This window comes from Cenococcum geophilum (assembly GCF_001692895.1).
Source record: "Cenococcum geophilum 1.58 unplaced genomic scaffold K441scaffold_18, whole genome shotgun sequence".
NCBI lineage: Eukaryota > Fungi > Ascomycota > Dothideomycetes > Gloniales > Gloniaceae > Cenococcum > Cenococcum geophilum.
The window spans coordinates 817,394-828,751 of NW_027137576.1; the positions used below are offsets into that span (position 1 = coordinate 817,394).

Sequence of the window (11,358 nt, forward strand, 5' to 3'; positions counted from 1 at the left end):
TGGACCAATCTCCAAAAACGCAGCCCACTCTGCCGCCTGGAACACCGTCTCGCTTTCGCGCGCTCTCTCCCACCACAAAATTCCCCACGTTCTCTGGGGGGACTTCTTATGGGCCGCAGCGTTCCGAGTCCCTACCTCATGTCTCCATACTATATACTTTGTAGTACCAAACAACCGTGTTAATGCAGCGGCGAAGGCTATCACTACTGACCTCCCCTATTATGAGCGCTCCCTAGTGACACAGCTAAGACTTCCAAACTCGAGCTGTCCTGTCGACTTTCCAGATATTCTGGTACTGGAGTATGTGCATATCCGTATCGGTATTATCCCTGGGGACCTAGTTGCATTTGATCCGATAGATACAGCGCGTACTACCACGATAGAGTGTGACCATAGCTTTATCCCAGTGCCAACGCTACCAGGGCTACTCGACTCATGCGCCGATGTATTCCGTATCCACTCACCGCGGCTACCGAGCCGCCTCAGCATAATAGACTGGCTCTTAGGACGCACAATGGCGGATATCCAGCGCGAGTATAAGCGTAAGCTCGCGCTTTGCCGGTTAGCGGACCTAGCTGAGTGTTATACTCTATTATACTGCTTCCGGAAGAAGGAGAGGGGTCGTCGGTGGACTTCTATTAAGGAGTTGCCGGAGAAACACCACCAAATTGCCGAGTGTATGCGGCCTGAGAACGGCAGGCGCTTCCTTAACAACTTTGTAGATTTAGGGAAGTTTCAGTTTCCCGAGGACAGCGACGATAATATTGAGGATAGTGGATGGGAGGACGATGAAGATGAGGTTCTTAACGACTCTAGTTAGACAGCGGCTGGCTTAACTTTCTCCGTTATTACTGCTCCTATAATACTGTCTATAAAATTAACGATTTCTGGCGTGTACTCTATTGAGTTAGGCCTAGCTACTTTAACAGTTATATAATAGAGTATTAGGAACCTGTTATTATGACTGCACAACTCCTGCATCAGGAAACTTTTTTTGGGCACGTTGCAGCCGAAAATTGGGGTCCGGCAATTTGCAGCGAATTACTATAAACACATAGGCTACTCGTGCGAATCGCCGCAAATTGCTAAACCCTAATTTTCGGCTGCAATAAAAATACCACAAAACTGCACGAAGCTCTACACGAAGCTCTACGTACAGAGGCTCTGCACGAGGCTCTGCGCGAAGCTCTGCGTACAGAGGCTCTACACCACCTCGTCAATTCCGGTTGTTAGCGCCTTACTAGTGACGCCTCTCGGGCGGAAATCCTCATATAGATTAGTATGAGTTTCCCCGTCTTAGCGGTGAGCTTCAAAAGACCTCAATATCAAAAATTTATGAAGCTTTTTAAAACTAATGATTGTATAGTAGATTGCCTATATACAAATATTTCTGAAGTTACAGTAGCCAAATGAGTGTTAAAATTAACGCTTAGCAATTAAACGAGTGTCCAAATGTCTCCTCCATTAATTATCCTCTAAGCCCCTAATCGTCCTCTAAGATCCTAATCATCCTCTAAGCTTTCTACTGTTCTCTACTACTTAGTAGGTCCCCCTTCTGCTTTAATTACTGCCTAAAGGCGTATAGGTATAGAAGTAACTAGATCCTTAAAGTAGCAGGCCTCCAGATTCTCCCATTTAGATTTAATAGCTGCTTATATTACTTCTTTTATTAACGGGCGAGGCTTCCGCTTAGCTATTTAAGTCTTTATTACATTCTAAACGGCCTTAATTAGGTTAAGATCTAGGCTATTTGCTAGCCACTAAAGTAACTTAATATCGTCTTTCTGGAACTTAGCGATAGTAATATAAGCTCTATAACAGGGAGCTCCGTCTATTTGTATAATTATTAGGGTACTTCTAAATTCGTAATTAGGGAAATATATATTATACTTAGCGTTATAGAAGTTATAAAATTCTTTAAGCTTTAGATATATATAATCTAGGAAGCCCTACGCTATAATATTACCCTATTCTTTCTTATTTTAAAATAGTAGAGGCCCTTTTTCTGCACTGTAGAATGCAGCCTATACTATTATATAAGGTATATTAGTAAACTTAGGACGGAGGTAGTTAGGATAAAATCATTTATTAGGTCTTCTAATAATATAAAGCTGCTAGTGCCCACTATAATATATAGCTGCCTTATCTGTCCACATAACTCTCTACTAATTCTCTTTTTAAAAGTAATGGTAGGCTAATATAAATGCTAACTGGGCGCAAAGGTAAGCTATAGTAAGCTAGGGCTTTATATAAGCAATATAGCGTTAAAAGCCCTCCTTTTTAAAATATTAGGCGACTATAGAGTTAGAATAAGGGACTCCTACGTAAAAGGAAAGCTCTAAGTAGGTAAGGCGACGCGCTTAAGCATTTAACTCTAGGAAATTAACTAGTTGACGCTAAATTAGCGAGCCGTATGTAAGAGTATTGCGATAGCTACTACGTGTTAGGGTCTGTGTTTTATTAATAATATAGTGGACAGTAGAATATAGTTGCTTAACTAATGCAGCAATGCAAGAAATAGGTTCTTAAAGGTAGCGATAAAGGCCTTTAATTATGCATCTTAGGGAGTAAGGAATAAGTACTTAAGCGTTACTTTCCTAAAGCTATCGGCGACGTTAAATACGTTCTATAGCTTACTCCTCCCGCTCCTATTTCTTATGTCTCTCCTATCTATTAAGATAAGGAATTGCTTAGCGAATGCGACGGTTTAGGGTAGTAGGTGTTAGAGTAAAAGAACTAGATACAGTAGAGCGAGTAGAGGGAGTATTTAGTATAGTTATATTACTAGGTAAAGAAGAAGTAAATAAGCTAAAGAAGCTTCTAAAGCTAGGAAGGCGTAGTAGAGCTTTAAGAGGATTAGGTAAAGTAGGTTCTAAAGTTCCTTCTATACGGAAAGGATTATACTTAGGAGATAGTATAGTGGATACCTTTAAGGATAGAATCTAAAAGATTTTAGTTAGAACTTATTATAGGAATATATAAATTTAGTATAAAAAGTAGTAAGGATAGTATTAACTTATAATAGGCGCCGATAAATATCTTTATACTTAAATCTATAGAGCTATCTAAAGTCCCTTATAATTGCGCTAAGACTTAATATTTACCCAAACTTAGAAACCTTATCTGTAACCACCGCTATTAATATCCGTCTTAATAGTATAATTAATATATCTAAGGGCCTATTTCTAACTTTTATAAAGTTACCTAGGATAAAAGCAAGCCATTTTTAAGCTGATTACTGCCGGAAAGGTTATTCGGATATAAGAGCTGGTAATTATTATAATAGAGGCTTAAGGAAGGTCGTAATAAAGGCTTAAGGAAGGTCATAATAGAGGCTTAAGGAAGATTGTAATAGAGGCTAAGTTAAGGATTATTATAAATAACGCGTTAGCAGCTTAGAAGAGGGGTAGGAAACTAAAAGACGTATTAAACTTCCTAAGTTAGGCTCCTTACTGCGTAGAGTTTACTAATATACCTAATTATAATACGGCTAGTAGAGGCGTTAAAAAGCTTTAAATTAACTATTAGGTAAGGTTGTTCGGCAGTCTCTTTCTAATATTTAGCTGCCAAGCTAGATAGACTAAATTCGTGTTAGTTAGTGGCTTAATTAAAAGCGCTAACAACCGGAATTAACGAGGTGGTGTATATAAAGCTCTGTATTAGGCTCCCGCTATATTCCTAATAGCCTCTATACATGCCTCTACCAAGTATACCCCCTATATACACCTAGGTAGCCACCTTATTTTTTATCCTTTTTTCCTTATATTTTCCCTACCTAGGGAGATACCAGAACGACAGCTAGTAGAAAACCGTCGCCAGAGCTATACGACCTCGCCAGAGCCACACGACCTCGCTAGAGCCATATAAACGCTGCTAGAGCTAGATAACAACCGTTTAAACGACTAGCCAGCGAACACTATAAACGATTCAATTAATTGATCGAATTAAGGTAATATAGACAGGTAGGTATAGATAGGTAGATATAGACAGGTAGATATAGACAGGTAGGCATAAATATATAGGCATAGATATATAGGCACAGATAGGTAGGCACAGATAGGTAGGTATAGAGAGGTAGGCATAGATAGGTAGATATAGATAGATAGACAAATGGATAGACAGATAGACAGACAGGTAGGTAGGTAGATAGGTAGGTAGGCAGGTATTATAGGACACCTCTGTGACACCTTATACATATCCACCTATTTCTACCAACTTAGCAATTAGAGACAGTGTGTCTAACAGTTAGCTAGCTTTAGCTTTAGCTTTTATAGCTAACTGACTGCGTCAATTGGACCGCTCGCTGTCCGCTAACTACGAGGTAAGGTACGCTAACTATCACGCTGTCAGCTAGCTGTCCCAATTAGGAAATTGATATAGACTTTATGGTGTTTTATTGCGGATTTTTGGCAGCACCTCTCTATGTGTAGATATTAACGTTGCCTAATTAAATCTAACCCCAATTTACCTAATATAGTATTTAAATATAGCTAAATTCGTCTTACGCACTTATAGAGGGTTAAAAAGGTAGAATGTTTAGTAGTAACGTTAGTGGTAAGGTTAGAAAGAAGGCATTGGTAAGGGCTCCGGAGGCTCTATTTCTATATTAAATTTAATTAAATATAAAGCTTCGTTAAATATATCTTACCAAGCTAGCTTTTCTACCTCTATAGTTAGCTTATAGCTAGTAAGATTAATATCTAAGCTTGTTAACTAAGGTGTAGTTAAACCTCTATTAAAGTTAATATAGTCGATCAAACTACTTAATAAAAGGCCTTTAATTAACTACTATTTTTAATATTAATCTGCTTTAATTGTATCGGCTAATAGTTAATTACGCTTATTAGTAATAATCCTTTTAGCTTAGCTAAAGACTTATTTATATATAGAGCTTATTACCGGTATAGGGAATAGATTAAGGGCAATCTTAGTAAGTATTAGATAAAGAATTTAACTGATTTTAAGCCACTAGTTAAGAGGATTAGGAATAAGGTTGTTCCGCTTATTACTATTATTAGAGCGGATCTTAATAAGCTTAAGGCCTATATTATAGTAGCGGTTAAGCTTACTAGCGAGCGTAATATACTTTTAATTACGCTTTAAGGAAGTAAGGCTCTTATCTACAACTAAGGACTATATATAGATTTATAAGAAATCTTTCTATATTATAGCTTAGCCAGTTCCTTATCTTTCTTATCTACTTACTTATTAATATAGTTATTAAATAAAGTCTCTATATACTACTCGGCGTGCTTTTACTATAAGGTCTACCGTTTCTACTTATTGCAAAAGTAGGCGCGTTTAAAAGACAGATAAAGGATTACTATGGCGAAATAGTAAGGGCTCTCGGCCTTTATTTTATTAAAATATTTATTAACCTTTTAGATAGCTATATTAACGCCCAATCCAAAAAAGGAGTCGTATTTGTTTTTAAGGCTTTACTAAGTTCGCTAGAGGATTTAATAGAGTAGCTCTATATTAGTGATTAACTCCTATAGAGCGCTATATAAGCCTTTAATACTAGGACTATTAGCGTTACCTTTTATACGCTTAGTGGCTAATATAAAAGGCTTTAGGATCTTAATAAGCTGCTTTACTTACTGCCAATTTTTATTAGTAAGCGCGTCCTGCAATAGATTGTAGCTATTATTAGTAGGCTTCCTCTAAACTAGTAGATATTTATTAATTACTTTATAAAGAAGGTAGGTACGGCGGAGTATAAAGTAAGTTAAATTGTACTAAACGCCTCCACCCTTAATAAGTAGAAGCTCTACTTAATTAAAGAGCTCGTCCTTAATATAGGCCTTAGCCTAGTTCTTAGCAAAGTCCTTATAGCGTCTTATTAATTATATAATATATTTAATAATATTATAAACCTTGCCTATAGAGCCTCTTTGCCGTATAAAATTGAATTTGACGTACTTACTCGCGCCGATTATTAAGCATTTAAGCTTACTTACGCCTTTACCGTATATTAAGGCCTTAAATAGTAAGGTTAATAATATAGCCAACATACCAAAGCTGTTCCTTTTTAGCCACTAATAGGCTTTATAAGAGGTAGTTATAGAGCTTATTATTATTACTAGCGTTATTAGCTATTAAGGAGCCAAGCTTATAATTAAATTAATACTTTTAAATTACTAACGCTAGGGCTATTACTATATTTTTAGTAGAGTATAATCCTCGTAGTTATAGAAGGCCTAAAAATACTAATTAAAGCTTTCTACCTATATTAATAAAATAGGCTACTATACTAAGTAGTAATATTCCGTTTATAGATATCTAGATATTATAGGTAAGATTAATTTTACCAAGTGCGGTAAGGAGGTCTTTAATATTAACGCGTTGCTATTTAAATACGGTTTTAATCCAATCGCTTAGTAATATAGGCGCCTTTATAAGATAGTCCTAAATCTAAAAACGGTTAAAGGTTAGTAGAGCGCGAGTATAAGGACTTATAGCTTAATAGAAGGTAATATCTTATAGAATTATCTAATTAATATAGGCTTAAATATAGCCAGCTGCCTAGAACGGCTGGTGTTTATAACTACTAGCGAAAGTAAAAGCTTCTATACTTAGTAGTTATATTTTACTACTATAACTTTTAGGGTTAATAATAAGGTTATACTTTAACTTTAAATGGCCGTTAATTATAAGTAAAGCACCTAGTTTTTAAGCTAAATGGCAAAGCTTATATAGCTAGAGCCTCTTTTTACCTAAAGGACTATCCTAAAAAAGGTCTACTTTATACTTCTATATTAGTAATATAGGAGCTTTACTTAATAGTAACCGCTTATTAATAACCTGGTATCTGTGTTTACCAGCAAGCTTACTATATATTATTAGGTAGGGATTGTCCTAATTAATAGGAAAGATATAGCTATAATTCTAATTTGCTAAAGGAGGCTCTTATAATACAGAATCTTAATTACCTAATTTAGTGTAAGCTTTGCAGTGTGTGGGAATTGAACGAGCAACTTGATTATAAATCTATGGAAATCAAGTGGTATAAATACATGAAAGTAGACCCCGAACTCCGAAGCCCATAACTCATTTCCAACGTATCTAAGACATACGAGGGTAGTGCTGACGCAGGTGAAACAGGGTAATATGCAAGGTCCGGTAGTCGGTTACATTTAGTATTATTGTTAATTAGAAGGGGGAAGGAAGTAGTTAATCTATAAACCCTACGTGGTGCTAAAGAAGTTAAATAACGCGTAAATTGTAAATTAAATAAGAAAGCAATAGAGGAGGAAGTAGATAAAGAAGCTCTACTGCCTAGATAACGCGTGAAATATAATATGCGTTTCATTTTATATAGGTAATAAAATGGTAAGCTTTAGCATGGGTTTCGGCGCGTAATGGAGATATTGGGGAAAACGCTTTATTTACTATAGCTAAGCAAGAGATTCCTATGGGTTCCCATTGCTTGGCGTATAATTAACCAACTAGATTATCTAAATATCATTAACTTCTACTAAAAGCTTTAACTTACCACTAAATCTTACCGCTAAGGCAGCGAGCTGTTAGCTAGTTGCAGTCTTATAGCTGACTGCTTATATTAGCAGCCTCTTAGCAGCGAAGCTGACAGCGTCGCTAACTCTTAGATATACTAATTAGAGACCGACCATAAGACTATAATTTGCCGTAATCTATGGCAATCTAACGGCAATCTGCTGTATTCTGCTATATTTTACCAAGTTCTACTAAATTCTGTTAAGTTCTGCTAGGACTACTACTTAAATCCAATTCTACTCCGTGCACGCGTTAACTAAGTAACTAAGTTAATAATATATACCCTTTCTTCTCGTTTTCTCACTTCCTTTCCTTATATAACGTCTTAACCTTATTATATATTATTGTCGCTTATACTTACTCTGTAACACTATATTACGTTAACTACCTATACTACTATTAAAATATAGAACGTACCTAAAACTCCTATAACGGCAGCTAATATACTTACCGTGCTTAAAGAGCAGATAGTAGGTTTATAGATATCCTTTGTAGACACCCTTATAGAATAAAAGGCCTAATACTAATAATTAATTAAAGCTCTTTAAGAAGAAATCCGTATCCTTAAAATACCTACACTAGGGCCCTAAAACTAAATACTATCCCTAGAGGCCTATATACAGAATATAAGCCCTAAACTAGCAGTAGTTATTTACCCTAAACTAATTACTATACTATAATAATCTAAAAAATAACTAGACCCTCTAGTATTTACCAGTAAATAATAAAACCTTTAGTTATTCTTAAGCCGGCTTAAAAATAAGCTAATTGGTAATACTAACTGCTACCTAACTAAAGCTAACTATAAGGTAAGGATGTGGGTAGGGAGTCCAATAATAAAATAATAGGGTATATTGTATAGATAGAGACGAATCCTTAAGGGAAAAGGAGGAGTCTGTGTACGAGGTAGGAAGGGATTTCCCTAGGCACGTATAGCGCACGTGCCTTATAGGTAAGTCACCCCTAGGTTGCCCTAGGGTCGCCTATACCTTACGGCTATATAACTATCTACTTAGGTTTTACCTAACACTAACTAATTTTACTACGCCCTAAGTTAACTAAGAGAAAAGGTAGCCAACCTTATTAAACCTCTTTAGCTAAACTTAGTATAAAGCCTAGTTAGACTTCTTAAAGCTATATATAGTAACCTAAACCGCTAAGCTACCGCTTAAAGAAAGATAAACTATATAGTTTAGGGGAAAAGGTTTCCTAGTATACTTCTTTAAATTTAACCGCTATATAAGGACTCCTAATTAATAGTACCCTATTCCTTCTCCCAGAAGAGGTAAAGCCCCTTATTATTACTACTAAAATAACCCTAAAATATCTAGCTAGAACGCCTTTTTATTTTATCTATAATATAGGTAGAATTAAGCTCTTCCCTAGGGCGCTTTATTATCTACTACTTTATATACCGGCCTCTAGTTACCTAGGTCTTATTAGTCTATAATATTAAAGTCCACTACTCTTTTAACTAGTTTATATACTCTTCTACCTAGTATAAACGATCTACTTTATTTTATAGCGATAGAGGTGGTTTTATACAGGCGATATACTAACAAAATCCATGCTTACGTAAGGTATTTTAGATCGTATATTTACCAATTTTCTAGTAGGTAAAAGGGCCTTAGGAGAGTTAAATATAGGATAATAATTAATTTGTTTAAGAGGAGCAAATAAAGATAAAAAGCTCTTACGCTTACTTTTCTAAAAGGACTAAAGGACGGCTATCTTATTTTTTAGGGGTTAGGTACCCTAGTTTATAAGCCGCCTAAACCTAGTTACACATAATCTTAAGGTAATCGGCTATTTATATATAGGTCTAACCAGCTAAGCAAAGCGTAAGGGCCTATATATACTGGTATCTTATAAGATCTAGTCGCTTCTAGCGTCGCTTAGGTACTAATAGGGGTATTACTAAAGGTGCTGCCGGTACTAGTACTTAAGCTAGTACTAGGGTCGCCGTTAGGGGTATTGCTAAAGGTATAGCTACGTTAGGAAAACGGGAGAGTGGCAGGGGCTAGCCCGGGGCTAGCCCTGGGTCATTTTTAGCTGGATCCGCTAATCTGCTTATATACACTTCTTTACGCTAGCCCAGGGCCACTTTACCCACTTTAGCTACTTTAGCCACTTTATATCTAATAGTTATAATATTTATAATATTTCCTATAGCTATAATATTTATAAAATTAAAATTAATAAAATAAAATTAATAGTAGTTAAAGGGGGGAGCCTTTCGCAGAGGCTCTAAATTGTTAATTGGCTGGTCTAGATGATCCGCTACCTATATACTGATTTCTTAACTAGGTCCAATGCCTATCTACCTACCTACGTACCTGCCTGTCTGTCTACCTACCTACGTACCTATCTACCTACCTGCGTACTTACCTACCTATCTACCTACCTGCCTACCTACCTGCCTGCCTACCTGTATCTATTATAGGAGCTCTACGTCTTTTTAGGGAGACTACCACTCAGGCTTTAAGCGATTGATTAAGGAGTAGGGGGGAACCTCACATAGAGGCTCCAAATCGTCGATTGGCGTTGTTCCCGATAATCTGCCGGTTGTATACCGATTTCCTAACTAGGCTTAGTGCCTGCCTGTGTTAGTGTCTAATTTAATTTAGGGGAGGAGTTGGTTTAAATAGTAGTTATCTAAGGTGCCTCCCTTGGAGGCCTTAATCCGATTTAATTTGGTAACGGGCTATATCGAGGCTCTGGTTCGATTCAATCAATCGATTAATTGAATTGTTTGTGGTGTTCGCGGCTGGTCGTTGTCGTCTGGTTCTGGTTATAGTCTGCTAGCTATCGTTCTAGTGCCTTTCTAGGTAGGGACGATATAAGGAAGGGTAAAAAATAAGGTGGCATTTAGGTGTACAAGGGGTATGCAAAGGCACGTGTAGAGGCTATTGGGAATATAGCGGGGATCCGATGGTACTTAGGACGATTTAGATAATTAGGAAAATCAAAGTCCTACTAGAGCCTGCTTAAAGCCTGCTTAGAGCCTACTAGGAGGCCTTTAGGATTTTAATACCCTAATAGCAATAAATACAATAATAGTAACAATATTTATTTTATAGCTATAAGCTAGCGTATAGCTCTAGGGGGTTAGCTAATATGGCTAAAAGCTGGCGTATAGCTCTGGGGGGTCAGCTAATATGGCGGAAAGCTAGCCCTAGGCCTTAAAATCACTTTTAGCGAAACCAAATTTCGTGCGCCACCTCCCGTTTTCCTGACGTAAGCTAGGTATAGAGGTATATCTAAAGGTAAAGGAATACAATACGCGTACCTCGCGCGTATACGAAATAGCAAAGGGCGGTATTACTAGTGGGAAAGTATTATCTTAATAGGGTTTAGACAAATAACCTCTAACAGACCTAAAAAAAATAAAAACTTTAGCTAGATACCATAGTAGTAAATTTTAAAATTAATTAAAGTTAATTTATTAAGTACTTACCCTACCAATTTAGTATAATATTTTATTATGCCTCTATATTAAGCCTATTTATAAGTTTATTATAGTATTTCCTATAAGGCTTTATAATATATTTACTACTAAGTTATAATATATAAAAACCCTAATGTAATAAACTCGCTAGAGATACGCTATACAAAAACTTAATTAAAAAAAATACTTTTAGGAAATTACTAATAGACTAGTAATAATACTAGAGATAAAGCTAAAGGACATTTAGGGGATTCTAAGCAACTGCTTAAAAAAGTACTACCTAAAAACCTAGCCCTATAAACACGTTCGGCATAAATGGTTACTAAAGGTGGTATAGCTACTTGCAGGTATAAAATAGGTATAAGATAGTATAGTGTAATAGGCGAGGCCTACTA

At 36.3% G+C, this 11,358-nt stretch overlaps 1 protein-coding gene across 1 annotated transcript; it reads left to right on the forward strand.

The window, feature by feature from the left end:
- Window positions 1–509: 509 nt before the first annotated feature.
- Window positions 510–948, forward strand: K441DRAFT_659029 (uncharacterized protein). The gene has a single exon (XM_067648454.1). The coding sequence runs from the start codon at window positions 515–517 to the stop codon at window positions 818–820; it is 306 nt and encodes a 101-aa protein (XP_067504557.1). The 5' UTR covers window positions 510–514; the 3' UTR covers window positions 821–948.
- The last annotated feature ends 10,410 nt before the right edge of the window (window positions 949–11,358 follow it).

Bases quoted from the DNA above. Each gene is read 5' to 3' on its own strand.
- K441DRAFT_659029 (XM_067648454.1), top strand. From the start codon at position 515: ATGGCGGATATCCAGCGCGAGTATAAGCGTAAGCTCGCGCTTTGCCGG.